General features: G+C 41.5%; 2 protein-coding genes across 2 annotated transcripts; both read left to right on the top strand.

Annotated features, from left to right (window-relative positions):
- The first annotated feature begins 909 nt into the window (after positions 1–909).
- LOC139764096 (uncharacterized) lies at positions 910–12867 on the top strand. The gene is made up of 7 exons (XM_071690591.1): positions 910–1019; positions 1299–1473; positions 2218–2531; positions 4705–4867; positions 8555–8655; positions 10540–10650; positions 10769–12867. The coding sequence occupies exons 2-7, from the start codon at positions 1299–1301 to the stop codon at positions 10919–10921; spliced, it is 1017 nt and encodes a 338-aa protein (XP_071546692.1). The 5' UTR covers positions 910–1019; the 3' UTR covers positions 10922–12867.
- Positions 12868–14777: 1910 nt separating this feature from the next.
- Positions 14778–23149, top strand: LOC139764006 (glutathione S-transferase Mu 7-like). The gene is made up of 6 exons (XM_071690476.1): positions 14778–14935; positions 17181–17321; positions 17482–17661; positions 19878–19967; positions 20563–20787; positions 23017–23149. The coding sequence occupies exons 1-5, from the start codon at positions 14900–14902 to the stop codon at positions 20767–20769; spliced, it is 654 nt and encodes a 217-aa protein (XP_071546577.1). The 5' UTR covers positions 14778–14899; the 3' UTR covers positions 20770–20787; positions 23017–23149.
- Positions 23150–23667: the final 518 nt, after the last annotated feature.

Genomic DNA, 23667 nt, shown 5'->3' with positions numbered 1-23667 from the left:
CTCTTTGTTGTATATCAACTGACTTATATTTCTCTCTTATGTCTCCCCTGATGATGTGATTATTACACGAAAGTGCACTTGGGAACTTATCGTGTTTCATTTTCCCCCGTGGACTCATAGGAATATATATATATATATATATATATATATATATATATATATATATATATATATATATATATATATATATATATATATATACTCTTTCCCTTTGGTCACTCATCAACCATTCGTGTAACATGTAAGGTTTACAACTGTTGGACACAGCTGCTATGTTCATAGTTAACTCTATGGTATACAGAATCCTACATGTACTCCCACAGTAGACACTTGTTGATAAAGTACCATCTAACATTGTTATTACGTGATGATTGTGCAGCTCCTGTACGACAACAGCAGTTCTTAACAACACGAAATATTACGTTCATTAACGTTATAGTTTTTTTTTACATTCGCGATCGTTACCAATTATGCAAAACATACTACTACATTTACGTATATGCAAGAATAATTTGACTTATGTGGCCATCTTTTTAATAGTTCACGTCGCTCTACTAATATTGCCCATACCCTTGATCCTCTGCCCATACAATGTTACCAGTTCAGATGACATAAACATATGTCGTACGTGGTCGCGAATTCCTGTGGCCGAGTTTACATACTTGTGTTCTTATGGTTATTGCTTTACCTCAGTGATTCGAGCGGCAAACATGTATATATGTTTTGGATTTGATGGTTATCACCAAATAAATGCCATTATTTCATAACTGAACCATACAACACGTAAGTACGAAAATTAACCTTATTTAAGGTATATGTGTGGCACCAGCACCATCTGTTGATGGTCAGCGATCGCGAAAGTTGTCACGTATTCAATGTGGTAGTCTCAACCTTTATTGGCAACTCTTTCCTGCTCTTACGAATTTAGATTTTTTCGCTATTTTCAGTTTGTTGTGAGCGTCGTTGGCATACGGTACCGTACACTCGTGCCCTTAGCAGAGGGTTCCAATCAAGATAAGGTAAGTAGACGACAATAAAGCTGTAGTAAAATTGTTAGTTAAATTGCGTGGATAACAACAGCGTTAATCAGACGGCAGATGTCACTGTAAGACCTTCATAACTGGCGTGAGCGCGGTCGTTAGCGGAAATTGGTTTATTGGTGTTTTGACGCATCTTGAATATAACATATGACAGCTTTTTTCATGTTGATGTAAGCGCTAACTGATCACTGGGCTCCAGAGCCATGCAAATTCCACAAAATTGAGGAACCTATTGATGGCTGTGTGTACGTGTTACAGATGTTAAGCGGGAAACAGCGGTGCTTGGGCCTGGTGGCGATAGTGGTGGTGGTGGCAGCTTTCGGGGCTCTGGTGGGTGTGTCTTGCTGGCACATGGCCTACCAGGAGGCTTCACTGGAAGCCGCAGTCAGGGAGCAACGCACACTCGACTTCGCTAGGAAGAGCTGCTCTGCATGTAAGTCTTGCGGGGGTTGGCGCTCATCTTTTCCTAACGTGCGCATTTGTTTACCCTGTAATCAGTTTGCTTCTAAATTCTGCAGGATTTTTGAAACTGTATTCTTTAGTGTTATTGAGAGCGATCATTAAAAGTTCAGCTCTATCACAAGACAGCGATGTTAGGATCGATATTCGACTCATTATAATCATTAAACATCGGGTTAACTTTTAACTCCATGATAGGATATCTTGAGCGTTGTTGTTAGCTTTGGTGTGCAAATTATCATAGGTACCATTGCAGATTTCGATCTAGAAAAGGGTATCATCCATTTTGAATTAGGCTATTTACAGAGTCAAAGTTGTACGCTGAAGTTTCATATCTATATACATACAATGTTGTGTACAGTGAGGGTGCCAGAAACACTTGAGGTTGTCTTTTGCTGAAACCATATAGATTTTTATTCACGAGTTATCTTAATTCATTCGATGTATGATAGAGACACTTACGTCAGAACGTACTTTTCAGAAGTCTGTGTAAGACGGTGAGAGTGAGAGCTAAACTTTCATTTTAAGCCTCGCTACTGATGTCTCTTGAGATATGCAGGAGAGATGTATATCTACCTTCAGTCAGTACCACACACAAAAAAAGTGTAATTCGGGCCGCTTATTCTTAAAATCCTAGTTATTGTGATCGTGTGAGGGATAGGTAAAGAAAATATTTGCATTAAGAAATGTACACATAAAATGTCATTTCTTCAAACAGATGTTGCTAAAATGTTGCACCAGCAGTCTACGAGTACAGAACAGTTGGAGGAAACACCTCTGAAGACTGAGACGCCCCAATCCACAGATGTGGCTCAAACGCCGACGACAGTGACCTCTCGACCTGCAGATACCGAATCGACATCACCGAAGAAAGTCAAGTCGGTTGCCATCCAGTCAAGGAAAGTGATGATAGGCTTGTTGACCTCCCGTGATGTGATGATACACACGGCCCAAGTGGCCATACACGACCTCATACAGGGTGGCCTCGTCACCCTCGAGCCGCATCTAGCTTCACCACCTCGGCAGCACCTAGTGAGGACCATACTGATTATTGCATGAATGATCGTTTACTGGGGTACAAAACCTTGATTTTTTTTTTTCTTTGTACGTTGTCGCTGTCTCCCGCGTTAGTGAGGTAGCGCAAGGAAACAGACGATAGAATGGCCCAACACCCACATACACATGCATATACATACACGTCAACACGTGCACATATTCATACCTATACATTTCAACGCAAATATATACATACACAGACATATACATATATACACAAGTACATAATTCATATGTGATAGCGTCTGTCGTAAACAATGGGGCAACGGGGAATGATGCAGTAGACTTGTTTTTGAATGCTATGTTATATGGTACGCGTGAATGAAGGTATGAAAGAAATTATGTAGCGTTTGGAAAAAAAAAAGGATGTAGATTGATTAGATTAGCCGAGTACGGGATACTGGAGATAAGGATAACTGTATTTCACTTTGTTTCTCATTAGGAGAGCATGAGTTTGTGTTGCTTCCAAAAACTGTTAAATAAACAGCAGCTGTGGCTTTAACTTGCATATCTATTTTTCATATTTGTATTAAATTAGCTGATCTACATTTGGTTATTTCATGTCGATATAGGAACACGTTCGACTACCTTCTCTAAAAGTATATCTCTGTCTACTTAACTGTTTCATTGATTTACAGCAGTAAACCATGTTCGTGCGCACAACTTCAATGTCTTCTTTGAGCAAAAGCTTATGCATTTGTTTCATCGAACATAACTCCTTTGATTATTGCTGTCAGCATCGTGTTATGAAATACAGTATAAGTTTATTATCATTCAAAAAATGGTCACCATATCTACGTAAGAAAATTTGATATGTGATTTACATCCAAATAGTTAAAAAAAAAAAAAGTGCCAGGTTCCTTATGATACAACGTGTTCTTACATTCTACTTGTTTTGAACTTTTCATCATTAGTTTCTATTTCTTCCTCGCTTGACCCTATCCTGGATACGGCGCCTGAAGCACAGCAGACGAGTTGTAGGTTGGGAAGACGTTCCCAAAGCAACGTTAGCTAGGCTAGGTTGAGTTAGGTTTGCAAAGGTTAAGTTGTTAGTTTCTGCGAGATATATATTCATTTATATCTATTTTGCTTTGTCGCTGTCTCCCGCGTTAGCGAGGGAGCGCAAGGAAACAGACGAAAGAATGGCCCAACCCACCCACATACATATGTATATACATACACGTCCACACCTATACATCTCAATGTATACATATATATATATATATATATATATATATATATATATATACACACACAGACATATACATATATACACATTCAAAACCCTTCTTACTTTGTGGGAAAGTATAGATTTTGTAGTTAGGGTTATAAATCTTGTCTGCCGTTGAAAATGAATGATAAACACTACTGTCTCGCGAGACAGATTATACATACACATTAGTTTAAGCCCACGACACAGCAGTTACACGTGAGCCGGCCTGTGCCGATAATGGCCCGTTTTTACATTACGGGGGAAGGAGATTATACACTCGTGGGACCCATCTTTTCAACGTGTGTTGGCATTGGTAAGACAATCATTACAGAACAATTAGATTCTGGAAAAACAGTATGTTTAAAGGTATGGCATTTTTGATACGTAAAATCAGAATGGATGAGGCTCTATGAATCTGCATTTTTCTTTTTGTTTTAATATTCAGCGTAATGTAGTCGATTTTTTTGTGAAGTACTGATGCGCCTGGAATACTAAAAGTGGGCTTTTCATGAGAGTATGGGAAGGTAACAAGTATACATGAAATAGAAAATATTGGCAGTTTAGAAGTCAAAGTGTTGTTCTTTCGTCTTTCCATGATGCATGTATATATAATCTCCATTTGTTATATTGTCTTTGACAGCTCCTCCTGTCCTCGTTCATCACATTATCTATTATGCTTACATACTATTTTCTTTGTTCACCACAGAGTCATCCGTTTATCGTCCTGTTTCCTCTGTTCTATGCAATGTTTTCTTATATTCACTACACCACAACAGCGTCACTCTCTTGTAGCACATATCTTCCTCCGTGCTCTGCACCGTCACTCCCGTGCCATGTAGTGTCTCCCACATCACTGCACGTTATGGTTCGTTCACTTTAGCATCACTCCAGAGCACCCTACCATCACCAGTTATAATAACATGTGTCCCCTGGCAGGAGACGCTGGCGGGGTACGTTCAGCGGCTGCACCAGGACTCGGGCGTGCGGGTGTTTGTTGGCTGGTTGACGGAGGAGGAAGTGGGCGTGGTTGCCAAGTGGGCAAAAGACCGGCCACGCCCCCGCCACCCTGTCGTCCTTGTCCTGCTCTCAGCACCTACAGGTAGCCTTATAATTCATGTATGCGTCTTTGCTGATATCCACGAGGAAAAATATGACACTTGTCAGTAGTTAAATGCCTTACCTGTAAGCACTTGAGATGTTCATTTAAAATCGAACATGAGTGCGAGTGTGAACTGCAGATTTGAATGTTTTTCAAGCTAGAAGACTAGCCTCTCACAGGAGCGTTCGTGAGTCCACGACTTTCAGTAACGTTTGAAGATGTCGCCAGCCACAGCAACCCGATCATTCTGAAAGCACACGACGTACACCAAGTTTGTGATTTTGGAGAGATATGCTGTTGCTTGTTACGGTAACTTAGGGAAACCAGCTCTTGCCAGCGTTTTGGTGACTTTATTAAAAGGAATATTTAGGATTGATCTTGATTCGGATGTCGCACTGAGGGAGGAGTTACTGGTCAAGGTTTGGAAATCTTCGTGGATGTAAAGTTTAATCATCGGATTTGAACATTCATCTTGGTAGTTTTATATATACTATATAATTAGACATTTATTCGAACATTCGGTGGAGCCTTTTAGATCGGCACTAACGATGATTTGTGCTGATAATCCTACTCTCATTTACGTATAATTCGAATAGGTATATTTTCTTGGTCTGGTATATATATATATATATATATATATATATATATATATATATTTTTTTATACTTTGTCGCTGTCTCCCGCGTTTGCGAGGTAGCGCAAGGAAACAGACGAAAGAAATGGCCCAACCCCCCCCCATACACATGTATATACATACGTCCACACACGCAAATATACATACCTACACAGCTTTCCATGGTTTACCCCAGACGCTTCACATGCCCTGCTTCAATCCACTGACAGCACGTCAACCCCGGTATACCACATCGCTCCAATTCACTCTATTCCTTGCCCTCCTTTCACCCTCCTGCATGTTCAGGCCCCGATCACACAAAATCTTTTTCACTCCATCTTTCCACCTCCAATTTGGTCTCCCTCTTCTCCTTGTTCCCTCCACCTCCGACACATATATCCTCTTGGTCAATCTTTCCTCACTCATCCTCTCCATGTGCCCAAACCACTTCAAAACACCCTCTTCTGCTCTCTCAACCATGCTCTTTTTATTTCCACACATCTCTCTTACCCTTACGTTACTCACTCGATCAAATCACCTCACACCACACATTGTCCTCAAACATCTCATTTCCAGCACATCCATCCTCCTGCGCACCACTCTATCCATAGCCCACGCCTCGCAACCATACAACATTGTTGGAACCACTATTCCTTCAAACATACCCATTTTTGCTTTCCGAGATAATGTTCTCGACTTCCACACATTCTTCAAGGCTCCCAGGATTTTCGCCCCCTCCCCCACCCTATGATCCACTTCCGCTTCCATGGTTCCATCCGCTGACAGATCCACTCCCAGATATCTAAAACACTTCACTTCCTCCAGTTTTTCTCCATTCAAACTCACCTCCCAATTGACTTGACCCTCAACCCTACTGTACCTAATAACCTTGCTCTTATTCACATTTACTCTTAACTTTCTTCTTCCACACACTTTTCCAAACTCAGTCACCAGCTTCTGCAGTTTCTCACATGAATCAGCCACCAGCGCTGTATCATCAGCGAACAACAACTGACTCACTTCCCAAGCTCTCTCATCCCAACAGACTTCATACTTGCCCCTCTTTCCAAAACTCTTGCATTCACCTCCCTAACAACCCCATCATAAACAAATTAAACAATCATGGAGACATCACACACCCCTGCCGCAAACCTACATTCACTGAGAACCAATCACTTTCCTCTCTTCCTACACGTACACATGCCTTACATCCTCGATAAAAACTTTTCACTGCTTCTAACAACTTTCCTCCCACACCATATATTCTTAATACCTTCCACAGAGCATATCAACTTTGTATCTTCTCCATTCCATGAAAGCATGATCATAAATCCATTTGTTTATTGTCTTTCTCACATCTGTCCTCTAATGCACATCAACTTATCTACATCTATTTCTTGTTCACCACAAGCCCCTCGCTTCCACTTCGTCCTGTTCCCTTCTCTATGCAATGTTTCTATATTCACCTAATCACAACAGGATCACTTAATAACACATATTCCTCGTTTTGCCTCACTCGTCACTCCCTTGCCATTTGTTACATGCACATGCGCATTCGCATTCACTCTAGCATCACTCCAGTCATACACACTATCAATCAACCAGTCAAATAACATGTGTCCCCAGTGTTATGAGGTCACGCATTCATCGCCACTGCTGCCTGCGGCGTCGGGTTCTTCGTGCTGTTACATATTTCGTGTTGCCAATGGCCTAAGACCGCCATCCCCCGCCACCACCTCGTACCTTGCCTTGCTCTCATCACTACACCTTCAATAATCATATGCTCTTCGCTATCTCCACAAAATTTTACACTCGTCAGTAGTCATTGCCTTACTGTACCACTTTGTGCCTTGTTTTTAATATTTGACATTGCGAGTGAACTGCTAATTTGCATGATTTTCAAGATAGAAGCTACCATCCCAAGTCTTGCCTTTTTTTTACCTCTTGCAACTTTTGAGATCGCCAGCACGCAATCCTTATTCATTCCTAACTCAACTGAGTGTGTGTGTGTGTGTGTCCTGCAATGTTACACTGATGCGCGTCTTCTAGTATTTGCTGATATCCACGAGGAAAAATTATGTTTAATTTTTCCTCTTTCCTATCTACACACACACACACACACACACACACACACACAAAGAAGGAACAGAGAAGGGGGCCAGGTGAGGATATTCCCTCAAAGGCCCAGTCCTCTGTTCTTAATGCTACCTCGCTAACGCGAGAAATGGCGAATAGTATGAAAAGAAAATATATATATGATATTGGAGCAGAATCCCTAGAATCTGCTGTTCACCCACACTTGGTTGGATGTTGGTCGTGTCTCCTGTTCGTAGGATAGGTGTAATAGGTTGCAAGGTAGTAGCAGTGGAAGTTTTTAGTCCCTATTTTTGTAAGCACGGGGAGTGAGTTATACACTCGTGGTCCTCCACGTATGTGTTACCCGACTGTGAGGCTGAAGAGTTATGGGAACCTTAGGGAGAATTGTGTGTTGCTGTTTCAAAGACTTTTTTGAAAGCCTTGTGAACCAGGTGAAGGCCTGTTACAGGCACGATAGCGAAGGCCATTTTCACAGGTTAGAGAAAGCCGCCTCTCACTTGAGCTCCGCGTATGATTTGTTTACTTATCAAACACCAGTTTTTTCCAGAGTTGCCATGTTATGTACACTATCAGTAACTCCGGTATAAGCACTCCTGACTATATATAACACACTGGATGAAGTTCATGTAATATTTATGATGGAGAATATAACGACTACTTTTGAGAGCATACTAATTCTTTTCTTTTTTTGTGTGATTTTTTACAATCGCCTTCAAGCGATAAGCGAGACTGGCAACACAAGGATTAGCACGGTCGCCAGCAGCTGTCGGCTTATCGTTAATAATAGTGAACCTCAATTCACTATTGAAATAGACCAGAGCTTGTTACTGGTGTACACCCACTGTACCAACTCGCTCGGATCAAAATTACTAGAAAAGTTTTATTCTCTTGTAAGAGGAATGGGGATGTTGAAAGGAGGATTGACTGTGTTTGGCTAAGGATCGGAAGGTAATGGATGGTGGTCTTGTTTCTGTCAGGGTTGTGGTCGGCGTCGCGGGAAGAGCACCTGGAGGCTGACTTCGCAGTTGTTTCGATGACTCCCCCACGCACAGCCGCGCTCTCCGCCTCCCTCCTTCAGGTGGGTATGGTAATACCAGGGTTTGCATAGTAGTACCGAAGTTAGTACCAGTGGGCATGGCAGTACCCACGCGGGTATGGATTTAATTAGGTGGGTATGGCAGTACACAAGGTGGGTGGCTATGGTAATATCCACAGTGAGTGTGGAAATGCCTAGGTTGGGCGGGGTAGCACGATAATGGGCATGAAGGACCCAACTGGGCATGGCGACTCGTACGTGAGAATAGCAATTACTGGGTGAGAATGGCGAACGTGTTCATGCCCAGGTTGGAATGCCAACTTCGAAGTAAGCTAGTCAACCACCAGGTAAAGATAGGAACTCCTTTGTGATGATTGTGATGATTGCAATACCCATGTCAAGTTAGAAACTCCCATATAATGATGACAACGCTCTGGTAAGCTTATGAACTCCCATGTGTCTGTTGCGTGCTCAGGAAAGCTTAGAAGGTTCAGTATGATTCTTGCAAAACGCCTTTATCACTGGGACTTTCAAATGATCATGTCAACGCCCAGGTGATAATCTTAAAGTGCAGGTGAGCATGACACTATCCAGGAAGGTTTGGCAATGCATGTGCGCGTGTGTGACAACACCAAGATGAATATGACATTACATGACAAGACCAGAGGCAGCATTGCCACTTGGGGAAGTAGAGCAAAACTCAGTAAAGACTAAGCTCCACTCGAGGATCTTTGATATGATCCAGGTATAAATATAGCAGCACACCACCATAGCAACATCCATGTCAGCTTGGTAGCGTTTCCATTTTCCAGTCCTGCAGATAGACTATGGCATTACTATGATAAGTTATTGTTCAAGAGGAAGCCTATTATTACACGGCGTCTTACACACTGCGGCCAAACGGCAACAGCCAAGACTGGCTGGCATCTCAGACTTGTACTCGAGATGAAAGTCAAGTCTCGTTTTGGACGAGAGACGATAGAAACCTGACATCTCCCACCAAGCCATCAGTACTGTAAACTTTGTTTTTAGAAATATTTATGACTCCTGAATGGTAATCGGTAATATCTAATTACTGAAGAGTAAGTGTAAATGCAGTTTAGCTTGTCACTATATATTCACTTTCGTGTTCTTAGCTATAAATTTAGCTCCTTTTGAGGATGAATGTAGCGATATATACCAAAATGGGTTGACATTGATTCATTAGGGCCATCGACCTGGCCTGAGGCATCTTGATGCTGTCCTATGGTATTTTGCACGGTGGCCTGTTATCACTTGTTGCTGGTTCGTGTAAATATGTTTACAGATTCTCTATAAAATATGATATTAAGGGATGGATCTTAGGCCACCGCTCCTCGTGGATTTTTGTACTGAAAACAAACCCTTGAATTTGGCTTGAGGCGGTCGTGCTGTCTATTAATCGAACATCTCCCGCTTTCAGGATCTGCATCTCTGCAGATACAGTCTGTCAAGGTGCACACATGAAAGTCGTTGCACTCCATAACCAAAATCATTAACTCAGAGGTAATACATTTACTTGAAGCAGTGAAATCAGTAATCGAACTGGGATTCATTACTCTTCACTGCTGGCCAGTGTGACTCTTAGGGATAATGATGTAACGTGATCCTTAAAGGTCAGGTCAGAGGCTAAGGCCATTCCGGCCAGGGTCGTGCACACTCGGACTGACTTCTGAAACTGAAGAGGTTCGTCAGACGACCTGTCTATCCCTCGTTTAAATATATATCATTCCACGTCTGCAGGTCTAGAAAGTTGAACGAGCCACAGTATTGAACATTTGGGGTAAGATCCCTAATTAAACCTTAAAGAATGTACCCATCATAGTAGCAGGAGGAGAACCAGGGTCTTGTGATGAATATTGCTGTAAGTTGTCCATATATTTGACAAATGAATCCGTGTATGTGCAGATGCAAGAGCGAGGGGTGAGGCGGGTGCTGCCGCTGTTGCCAGACACCGCCGCTGCCGACATACTAGCCACACAGCTGGCATCGTGGAATTTATCTTCCCTCAATATGGAGGTAAGTGTACAGCAAACAGTACAGTAGCGTCATGACTAGACTGTGCCAGTAGTTGTATCATGTACCATAAGGAAAGATAAACTAAATGAGACTGACACCTGCTGTACTGTTTTTCCAGGTCTTGGGGCTGGTGAGGTATGATGTCTCCATCCCAGCACATGAGGTGGTAGCAGCTGCTGGTGCTGCCCTGCAGTCGTATGGGAGTGAAGCTGTTGGTGTACTTCTCACAGCAGGTCCCAACCTGGCCGACTTGGTCACTTGCCGCTGTTGATACTCAGCTGTCACAAGTACCTTGGTTTATTCCAACGAATAACTTGCCGAACCAGCTACTCGATACGAAAAAGTCTCTCCTCGGTGACATTGATTTAAACGCGATTGAATATCGTGAAAATCCCATTAATACCGCAGCTCGATATGAAAATGTATCTAAGAGAGTTCAGGATAAAGTTGAGTCAACACGCGAAGTTGGCATCGCTCAGGTGTACGACGCTGTCATCGTTGCCAGCCGTGTGGGATACTGGCTCACGAAGGATGAGCGTTCCATCCTGGCGGAGGTAATGGAACGGGTATCATGGGAGTCGTCTACCTGGGCAGGACTGACGGGGATTCTCGAACTTACGAAGACCCTCGAGCGGTCTCGAGGTTGCTTCACTTGCTTCCATCTCGCAGTTGAGGACTCTGTGTCCTGGCAAGCGACGGGCCGCATCGAGGTCCACTGGTCTGCACACGCCAATACACTCGTATCTTCCTCAGCAAACGTCTACGTCATCCACGAGGAAGAAACATAGAAGGCCTAGCTACCACTACTTAGTTAAGAAATGACACTACCGAACAGTGCACGGTAACACCTGGACAGCTGTGACACTAGAAAAGCAACCAATTCGTCTTGATGCAGTCATCTGCCAACGTCACTCCCGCCTCTCCAGCTTTCATGATCACGTGTGATGATGTGTTTGTAGTTCGGTGATACTTAAACTGAACAGTGAATTAAGTGACAAAATTGCTTCATAAATCAGTTACACCTGTAATGTGGATGTTAATGGTGAGTTATCAGGATTACGAAGCGAAAGAGTTTTATGCATGTTTGTAAATTGTTTTTATATGAAATCTAACGACAGATAGTATATATGGTTGGGTGTGGGTGGCTGTTGGTGCTGGTGTATGATGCGTACTAATGTTGTCATGTTTGCTGTCACTGATGTGTGTGTCAGGTTGGTGAGGAGGTAGGTATGAAGTGTTGGCGACCTGTAGCTTTTCTCATTTCTTTAGTAACTCCTACAATTAAAGTTTTCTTCTTGGGTAGGAAGGGGGACTTGGGAATTTTTGTAATTTAGAAAAAAGATTCCCAATAACAATTAAGGAAATAGAAGTAATCGGGTAATCGGAGACTCCGTTTGACCTTGGAAGGAAGTGACACCAGTACCGTCTAGTTTCATAACCTCTCATATGTAACATTAGCAATTATTTCCGTCCTTGTGTTGTACGTCGTTTGTGTAATGCTCGTGACTTGCTACTCTTGCTCCATCGCTGCCAAATAATCACCCATTTTCCTCGAGGGTCGAAGCGTGGTTTTTAAAATTTAACTATAAAATGTCTTTGGAATTTAGGGACAGGTATCTGACGGACAGAATTAATGTATATTTTGTGATTTTCTACTAAATGGAAAAAGTTTAAGCCTGGAGTGTTTCAGAAGCTTGTCTTAAGAAGCAGGTGTCTGAATCCTGTCGTGCAGATTTGACATCCAAGTGCATATATGTCAAAATAGGTGATAAAGTAGGAATTAGGAGAATGGAATAAAAAAATGAGAAGGCTTTGCGGTATGCAGTAATCTGAAAATGGCATAGGGTAAATCTTTTATGATATTGAGAACTTACGGCGGATGATTAACCAGTTTAAAACTTATGGCTAATTAAAGCTGTACAGTAGAAAGAATAAGGAAGAGCATGCAAGGAATGTATGGATGTAGTGAGGACTGATAAGGGACATTTCAGGTGATGGAATGGATATTGCAAGGGATTTCTTGTGAACAGTGATGGTTTCTCATGATATATAGTGTGTGAAGCAATAAGTACTTTTTATGATTATGGAAGTTTGAGCATAAGTTGAGGATGTGTGTTAAGAGGCTGTCTGCCGGAGGATTAATTCCTTCCTAGTTTCATCCACAATGCCATGCAAATGACTGGAATGAATGTTGGAACTGTAATGCACTACTTCAAATAATGTGGACATGTGATGATGCACAAAATACAGACAGTAGTCACCACCAGTTGTCTCAAGAGAAAGGTGACTGGCAAAAGCAAGTTTTTCATCTACAAATTACCACACTAAGGTTATCATATATCCCAGATTAATGAACTTTCTTAATTGGCCCAGTATTGTATCCGTCTTTTTCTGGGAAGAGGGGAAAAACCACTTCGTACTAACCAAAACAGTGACATGTTCCACAAACTCGAAACAATTTGTCCGAAAACTTTTTTGTACTGTAAGAAAATTCCTTAATCATGACTTTTACAAGCTTAGCTTGCAGTATTATGTAAAATGTTGCAATAGCTTTTAGGGGCGAGTTTTTCAAATTGTTAAAAAAAAAAACTATATTTTCCAATGATTTTCTTTTGAAATAAATTAAAATTTTGCACCTGATTGTTAAAAGATCCTTTTTGTATTTCCTTTAACAGAACTATGGTTTCTAACCATGATTATCATTTACACCATGGAAGTCCTCAGTCACTGTCTCAACTGACGAAGGACACATATTTTGAAATTGCCTCAACTTTGGTTCTTCCACTTTAGTTTTTGTGATTTTTACGCGGCATGATAAACTTGGATTATTTCAGCACAAGCTACTTTAAGTGTATCAGATTATGATTTTTGAGGGAAGAATTTCTGAACTTGTTATAATGGACGTGGGACTTGGAGAACCACGGGCCTGGCAATGACATACCCGAGACCCATGTTTACCTTCCCTTCCGTCTCGGAGAAACCTCCTATTTCAATAGTATTTTTTTTTTACTTCATATAGGATTAAAGTCTTGGTTTTCCATATGCTAAACTCGTAAATTTTCTATGTAATTGACGATTTGATGAGCTCTCTGCTCCTGGTTTAAGAACTCCACTCAGGTTACGTAAAGTTAGTTTCACAATCTTATCTTAATAATAGGAAAAAAAAAAACTATAAGATCTAACATTCCCTAGAATGCATGAAAATTCCACTCCATAATGATGATGTCTTCTGACCAGAGTGACGAGATAAGGCTCTTCCGAAGACTTTCAATCCTGTAGCGGAAAAGCTTCCCACAGATGTGCATATTATCAACAAGCCAGCCACCATGCTTCATTTCAGCATTTGTAGTAAAATCGGAACACCGTTCAGCGTCTCCTGTGGAGCAGTTAATACCACTTATGCATGGAACACGGGGGGAGAGGGTGTTGGTGGGCATTTAAATACTGAGCATTAATACGCGTATTGCATTAATCAGGCGTAACATCAAACCTGATGAATTACCAATGAAATTGTGGTAACAGTTGTCGAGATAAACAGAATCTTGCAATAGTGTCATAGAAGTAAAACATTCTCTTCCAAGTTTGTTGATTCCAGTTTTCGAATAAGCCATGAAGCCTAATATTAATGTACTTTGAGAAAATGGGGCAGAGATATGATTCAGAAAGACGTGATGAGGTGATTTAGTCCTTTTGTACATACTAAATGGAAAGAAAATAGCTGAGAAAATATTGATTGGAAAAAGCTGAGTAAAATATGTAACGATAATGAATAAATAGAATATTTACAACGTGTAATGAACCTACTCTGTAATCATTAGTTGCTTGGTGGCTTGATTTTTCTGCCATCTTCGATCGTCATGGATGTTGTCATAAACCACTAACAGAAATGAATTCGCAATGTGTTGTGTTGATCATATTATGTGTATTACAATGTGCTGGGGTATAAAGGTAGGTTGCATGCGATTATCAAGTTCCATTTTCTCCACATTCATTCAAACCTAATCTTAGTCCGAATGAACAGAATAAAACGTTCGTTATATAAGTAAAAGATACCCATAAAGGTACAGGTCTGCAACATTACAGTGCGGTCTCAGAATCGCCTCACCAACTAGATGCAGTCGGGGAGGATGTTATTGCTTCAGTGAGTAGGTGGGCGCCTGGCCGCTTCACTCCTGGTGTAGCCTTCAACTGCCGCGCCACACCGCACGTCGGCCGATCCCTCTGATGCAACGATCAACTCAGGACGGAGATGGTACCACTTTTCGCCTACTGGGACATACGGGGTGTAAGTTAACTTTAAAGTTCCTCTGGCTGTCTCGCCTGTGTAGGTCATGTTTGACTTTCGTGTTTAGGGATGAGGTTGGCTTGTGGGTCATTTTTTTGAACTATCATGAATATGATTCTGTGTTCTTTAGGAGAAATGATTTCAGTGTTTTATAAGTGGAGGTGGGGCTGGTGCGACAAGAGTTGATTTTCGTCAGTGAGCGCCATACATAGTTTGTGTCAGTTTTCATTATGCTTTTCTGCGAGCTGGTTAGTGATGGTGCTATTTGCAGTTTGGGGTTGTTTTCTGATTTTTGTTGATGGTGAGTGATTGTGTTTTGAGCAGGTTTCTTTGCGTCATGACGGCATGTTACTGGTGAAACTTAGGTTATATTTCTTTCTGTCTGTTGTCCAATAGTATGTGCAATTTTGCTGACTTACTTGATGTAAGTGGAGTGTGAGATCGCATGATTTAGGTGTTAGAAATACACACAAACACACACATACACACACGCACGCACACACACACACACACACACATACACACACACACACACACATATATATATATATATATATATATATATATATATATATATATATATATATATATATATATATATATATGCTGAATGCTGATAACCACGAGGATAGTGAAACACGGTAAGTACAAAGTGCCCTTTCGTGTGATTAATACATTGTTGGTAGAGATACAAGGATGCACTTCGGACTTAAAAGCGTCATTTTTCCTCTTGGTTATGGGCAAATACTAGATCACTCGCATCGCTGTGACCGATTGCAATATATATATATATATATATATATATATATATATATATATATATATATATATATATATATATATATATATATATCTTTTTCTTTCATACTATTCGCCATTTCCCGCATTAGCGAGGTAGCGTTAAGAACAGAGGACTGGGCCTTTGAGGGAATATCCTCATCTGGCCCCCCTTCTCTGTTCCTTCTTTGGGAAAAGAAAAAAAAAAAAGAGGGGAGGATTTCCAGCCCCCCGCCCTTTTAGTCGCCTTCTACGACACGCAGGGAATACGTGGGAAGTATTCTTTCTCCCCTATCCCCAGGGATATATATATATATATATATATATATATATATATATATATATATATATATATATATATATGTGTGTGTGTGTGTGCGTGTGTGTGTGTGTGTGTGACGATACTTTGGTTCAACAGTCAGCTGAGGCAGGTAGGACGTTACAACATCGTGCGGCCGCATACAAAGCCTGCCAAAACAATCCACCCTCCGCAGCTGTATAACTTGGCGCATTTCTATTCTCTTTTCGCTTTCCTGGATTCAAGCGCTTCCCTGGCCGGGTAAGGGAGTGATCGTCCCAGTTCAGTTGGTATCAGTCAACCAAATGAGTATTACGTCAGTGATTATTTTGCTGGACTGTCTTATCATCTGCTGGTCACGGCAGTGGTGCTCTGTTGCTAGAGCCAAGTGAGAACAGTTTTAATGTTTCATGTAAGCACCGCGACACTTGCACCCTCCTCCATCGCTACTGAGCGATACGTTATTCCAGGCAAATGTGTAACAAAGTCTGCAAACTTAATTTCATATCTTGCTGACACCCCTAATGTTTCCCCACCCACCTCCTAAGTATGAATTGAGAGGGATGGTAGCAAAGTTTACGTGAAGTCGACATGTTGATTATGATTTTTATACTTTATCTTGTCTATTAGTCATTCACACGTTCAGGGATCCCAACCATCTCCGTATCATTATTCTAGAATCTTTAAGATAAATGACATTTATCAACGTGTCGTATCTGGTGGTGAAGGCCGGTGTAGTCAAAGCCATACATATCTTGTGCTGAGATCGTGGGGTTGCAACTCCTAGTACATATTTCTCTGGCGGACTTGGTTACACCGTATTAATCTCGTGGCTTAGAGAATTCCTTACAGGAGTACTCCTTGTAACTTTTGTTTTCATTCTGATTAAGGCTACCAAAACATACAACTAAAGTGGCATTGAGTCTAGATGACGATATACACTTAAGGGTTCAGAAGGTAGGATGGATTACGTAAAGGATTATCACTGTTGCATGGCGACTAAGCTGTATGTTGGGAATACTGTAGCGAAAGAAATTACGGATCTTGTCCTCATGTCGTCAGCATACTTGTTTTCTGTTGAATTCCACTGTTAAAGTCTTCAATCACGAAGTTTTGCTCTTTGATTCTGATATGGTTTCTGAAAATTTAAACCGAGTCATTATACACCAGATGGGCCAGCCCGTGAGACTACTGTTGGAGTATACGGACACACACTATGATGAGAAGCGCTATAGGCTGGGTCCCGCCCCGGACTACGACCAGTCGTGTTGGCTGGACGTCAGGCTCAAGTTGGGTCTCGACTTCCCAGACGTAAGTCACATCACTAGTCAGGTCATAGACCACTGCAGGTATCGGAGGTGTGTATGTTCTGTGCCGTTAGGTTGACTTGTTATAATCATACATCTAAATGACTTCTTTAGAGTTCTTTTTCTATCAAAAAAGGTAATGATTACCCTTTTTCTATGCGCAGCTTCCATATTTTATTGACGGGGACGTGAAGATCACTCAAAGCAACGCTATCTTGCGGTACCTCGGCCGCAAACACGACCTCTGCGGCCACACAGAGGCGGAGAGGATGCGCATTGACACTCTGGTGAACCAGGCCACTGACGCCCGCAAAGCCTTCATCAGACGCGTTGCCTCACAGGACGTAGGTAGACACACGCAAACTGTTGTACATATTTCAATAGCTGAAAATCGTGCAGGATGTTGACGTACATATATGGGTTCCATCTCAATACTTTCTTGGTGTCTTTCTTTTATTTTTTTTTCTTCCGTCCTTCTTCATTACTTTAGTTATGTACGTACAACCCGGGCCGTAACCCCTGGAGATCTTTACTGTACTACTGCCATAAAAGGAACAGGAGTAATGCACTGGTCCTCGGAGATGTCTGAACAAAAACTGAAGGTGGAGGGACCCACATGGTCGTATAAGTATAGGAACCCTATAGAAACAAACGAACTTCGAGAGATCTTGGGTCTGACAGACCAAGGACAGTGTTCTAGGGTTAAGTGAATAATATATATATATATATATATATATATATATATATATATATATATATATATATATATATATATATATATATAATGTAAATATACTTATTTATCTATTTATCATACTTTGTCGCTGTTTCCCGCGTTAGCGAGGTAGCGCAAGGAAACACGAAAGAATGGCCCAACCCACCCACATACACATTTATATACATACACGTACACACACGCACATATACATACCTATACATTTCAAGATATATATATATATATATATATATATATATATATATATTTTTTTTTTTTTTTCTTTTTCTTTCATACTATTCGCCATTTCCCGCGTTAGCAAGGTAGCGTTAAGAACAGAGGACTGGGCCTCTGAGGGAATATCCTCACCTGGCCTCGTTCTCTGTTCCTTCTTTTGGAAAATCAAAAAAAAAAAAAAAAGAGGGGAGGATTTCCAGCCCCCCGCTCCCTCCCCTTTTAGTCGCCTTCTACGACACGCAGGGAATACATGGGAAGTATTCTTTCTCCCCTATCCCCAGGGATAATATATATATATATATATATATATATATATATATATATATATATATATATATATATATATATATATATCCTTTTTCTTTTTTCTTTCTTTCAAACTATTCGCCATTTCCCGCGTTAGCAAGGTAGCGTTAATAACAGAGGACTGGGCCTCTGAGGGAATATCCTCACCTGGCCCCCTTCTGTTCCTTCTTTTGGAAAATTGAAAAAAAAAAAATCGAGAGGGGAGGATATCCAGCCCCCCGCTCCCTCCCCTTTTAGTCGCCTTCTACGACACGCAGGGAATACGTGGGAGGTATTCTTTCTCCCCTATCCCCTGGGATAATGTATATATATATATATATATATATATATATATATATATATATATATATATATATATATATATATACATATATATATATTCATACTTCATACTTGCTGCCTTTATTCATTCTCGTCGCCACCCCGCCACACCTGATATGACACCCCCGCCCCCACACACGCACGAAGCACCGCTAGGAAAGGACAACAAAGGCCACATTCGTTCACACTCAGTCTAGGTGTCATGTGTAATGCACCGAAACCACAGCTCCCTTTCCGCATCCAGGCCCCACAAAACTTTCCATGGTTTACCTCAGACGCTTCACATGCCCTGGCTCAATCCATTGACCGCACGTCGATCCCGGTATATCACGTCGTTCCAATTCGCTGTATTCCTTGCACACCTGCATGTTCAGGCCCTGATTGCTCAAAATATTTTTCACACCATCCTCCCACTTCCAATTTGGTCTCCCACTTCTCGTTCCCTCCACCTCTGACACTGCTGCCAATGAGAGGGAGGTCTCAGGTCGTATAGTCAGCCTGCCAGGAGACGAGAGTTTGTCAACACTGAATTGAAGAGTGGCTGTTAAGTTATCGTTGGAAGAGTGCCGCTACTGAAGAGACCAGAAAGTAATTAAGTGAAATGCAAGTTGCAAATTGTACATTAAGAGGATGAGGACTTGCTGGGAAGGCGGACTGAGGTGTTGAAGCGGTGAGGAAGGAGTGAGTATTGAAACGAGTCGTTTAAAATAGCTCGTGAAACAAAACGTGGCTTCATGTTGCTACCTCACCACTTCTTGATCTGAGGTTGGTTGCCTTAGGCTGCCATGGCTGACCTCTGGTCGACATAGGACTAAGTTTGTCTTCTTTCATATAAATTATTTTGATTATCATTCTTAGCACAAAATAATATTATGACTTTAGCAAGGGAGATCATACCAATAGTTGACTAACTATTTTCATCAGTACTGCAGTACAGTTTTGTCTTGCTAATAGATAATGTATTCTCTTATTACCCATCAGGACACTGAGGAATGCCGGCAGGGTTCCATCGAGACCCTGAGGTCGTTTTCTGATTTCCTGGGAAGTCGAACCTGGTTCGCCGGAGACAACGTGAGTTTAGTTTCCTGCCTGAATTGTTGATTTCTTTCATCCCCAGACGACGTGTATGTAAGAATATACACAGACATTTGTTATGTACCTTTACTGTCATATTCTTAGCACTGTAAGTATTGTTTGGGATGAACTCGTGATGATTCTCCTCATGACCCACAAGTTGTTGATTGATAGTTTGGCTTCCGCCCTCCCTGACGTCTTGATCCTAGTCTGGATCCTAGTAGGCACTACCACTTAACTGTTACATCCACAGGAAACTGCATCCCACGGGTTTAAAAATGTCATCTTATACATAACCTGCTGAATCTGTAGCATCCGACTTTAGACTCTGTTCCTCGTGTAAGACGTTTTTATTTAAAGGGTTAAGGCTAGGCTGTCATATCCCAAACCTTCCGAGTGCTTTATGACTAGGCTGTCGTACGCTCTCGAACCTTCCGATTTAAGAAACAGATGTACAGAATAGCTAATTCTCAGTAAATAGAGAGAAATCTTCACCAAGCAGCAGAGTGTATAGAGGAAACTACATCCATTATCATGATTTATTACCACAAAACAGAAATGTGATACCAGTGACGTGACGACTCTCTTGTAGATCACGTTCGTTGACTTCCTCATGTACGACGTCCTGGAACAATACCTTCAGCTGGAGGACAGTCTCTTGGAGGAGTCCAAGAACCTGCAGGACTTCCAAAGGCGCTTTGAGGAACTGCCGCCCATCAAGCAGTACATGACCTCACCCAGGTTCCTCAGTACGCCCACGAACATCAAGATGGCCAAGTTCTTAGCCAAACAAAGTTGATATCAAGAAGGAATGCAGGTATTCACACCTGTTACTTCTTAGGCATTATTTCAAGCAGGATTTATTTGGTATTTCTTTTTTTTTACGATTCTAATCGGAGGTGTTTCCTCATTTCATCATTTTATTATTATTATTATTATTATTATTATTATTATTATTATTATTATAATTATTATCATTATTTTTTTTTATTTATTATACTTTGTCGCTGTCTCCCGCGTTTGCGAGGTAGCGCAAGGAAACAGACGAAAGAAATGGCCCAACCCCCCCATACACATGTATATACATACGTCCACACACGCAAATATACACACCTACACAGCTTTCCATGGTTTACCCCAGACGCTTCACATGCCTTGATTCAATCCACTGACAGCACGTCAACCCCGGTATACCACATCGCTCCAATTCACTCTATTCCTTGCCCTCCTTTCACCCTCCTGCATGTTCAGGCCCCGATCACACAAAATCTTTTTCACTCCATCTTTCCACCTCCAATTTGGTCTCCCTCTTCTCCTCGTTCCCTCCACCTCCGACACATATATCCTCTTGGTCAATCTTTCCTCACTCATTCTCTCCATGTGCCCAAACCACTTCAAAACACCCTCTTCTGCTCTCTCAACCACGCTCTTTTTATTTCCACACATCTCTCTTACCCTTACGTTACTCACTCGATCAAACCACCTCACACCACACATTGTCCTCAAACATCTCATTTCCAGCACATCCATCCTCCTGCGCACAACTCTATCCATAGCCCACGCCTCGCAACCATACAACATTGTTGGAACCACTATTCCTTCAAACATACCCATTTTTGCTTTCCGAGATAATGTTCTCGACTTCCACACATTCTTCAAGGCCCCCAGAATTTTCGCCCCCTCCCCCACCCTATGATCCACTTCCGCTTCCATGGTTCCATCCGCTGCCAGATCCACTCCCAGATATCTAAAACACTTCACTTCCACCAGCTTTTCTCCATTCAAACTCACCTCCCAATTGACTTGACCCTCAACCCTACTGTACCTAATAACCTTGCTCTTATTCACATTTACTCTTAACTTTCTTCTTCCACACACTTTACCAAACTCAGTCACCAGCTTCTGCAGTTTCTCACATGAATCAGCCACCAGCGCTGTATCATCAGCGAACAACAACTGACTCACTTCCCAAGCTCTCTCATCCCCAACAGACTTCATACTTGCCCCTCTTTCCAAAACTCTTGCATTCACCTCCCTAACAACCCCATCCATAAACAAATTAAACAACCATGGAGACATCACACACCCCTGCCGCAAACCTACATTCACTGAGAACCAATCACTTTCCTCTCTTCCTACGCGTACACATGCCTTACGTCCTCGATAAAAACTTTTCACTGCTTCTAACAACTTTCCTCCCACACCACATATTCTTAATACCTTCCACAGAGCATCTCTATCAACTCTGTCATATGCCTTCTCCAGATCCATAAATGCTACATACAAATCCATTTGCTTTTCTAAGTATTTCTCACATACATTCTTCAAAGCAAACACCTGATCCACACATCCTCTACCACTTCTGAAACCACACTGCTCTTCCCCAATCTGATGCTCTGTACATGCCTTCACCCTCTCAATCAATACCCTCCCATATAATTTACCAGGAATACTCAACAAACTTATACCTCTGTAATTTGAGCACTCACTCTTATCCCCTTTGCCTTTGTACAATGGCACTATGCACGCATTCCGCCAATCCTCAGGCACCTCACCATGAGTCATACATACATTAAATAACCTTACCAACCAGTCAACAATACAGTCACCCCCTTTTTTTTTTATAAATTCCACTGCAATACCATCCAAACCTGCTGTCTTGCCGGCTTTCATCTTCCGCAAAGCTTTCACTACCTCTTCTCTGTTTACCAAATCATTTTCCCTAACCCTCTCACTTTGCACACCACCTCGACCAAAACACCCTATATCTGCCACTCTATCATCAAACACATTCAACAAACCTTCAAAATACTCACTCCATCTCCTTCTCACATCACCACATCACTTGTTATAATAATGATAATGATAATAATAATTATCATTATTGTTATTATTATTATTATTATTATTATTATTATTATTATTATTATTATTATTATCATTATTATTATTGCTATTATTATCGAAGTGAGTGATATATCAGGGTTTGTCAAAATGAGTTATAACGAGGTTGCTTGGTCAGTGTTCATTGTGGTCCCTGTTTCAGACTGTGGGTACAGTTAAGAGACCCTGGGTGGTAATAGTCTTCCCATGGTAGGCCAAGCCGGTGTAAATAAGAGGGATTCATTCTTTGAGAAGAATAAAGCCACTGGAGAGAAAGTAATAAATACATAGTTTAAGTCAATGGTTTTGATTTTCCAGATGGGTAGAGACTGTGTTGAAGGCATTTAAACTTGACAAGATTCTGTGTACCCCGCTGAGATATCCTGTCCAAGTCTGAGTTTAATGAGGAAGCTGTGTCAAGACAGATGCAGATCAAGTGAGAGAAGAGGGATCAGAACTGAAAGGATGTGGATGAATGCAGTGTTGAGTCGTCATTGTATGAGTGTATTGGATTATTTGTGGAGGAGAGGAAATCATTGAAAATAAGGAGAAAAAAAGTGTAGGGGACAGGACAGAACCTTGAGGGACACCGCTGTTGATAAAGAAAAGGGAGGAGGCTGATCCATCAACAACCACTGAGGGAGGGAAGCCAGTGATGAAGCTAGACATGAAGGAGCAAAGTGAGGGAGGGAAGCCTAAAGAGGGGAGCTTAAAGATGAGACCCCGTTGCCCCACCGTGTCAAAAGCCTGAGATATGTCAAGGGCAACTACACATGACTCCCTAAAATCTTTCAGGGATGATGACCAGATATTA

This window comes from Panulirus ornatus, chromosome 48 (genome assembly GCF_036320965.1).
Source record: "Panulirus ornatus isolate Po-2019 chromosome 48, ASM3632096v1, whole genome shotgun sequence".
NCBI lineage: Eukaryota > Metazoa > Arthropoda > Malacostraca > Decapoda > Palinuridae > Panulirus > Panulirus ornatus.
Note: the sequence above shows the minus strand (reverse complement) of the source record. Positions and strands in the feature narration are given on the sequence as shown.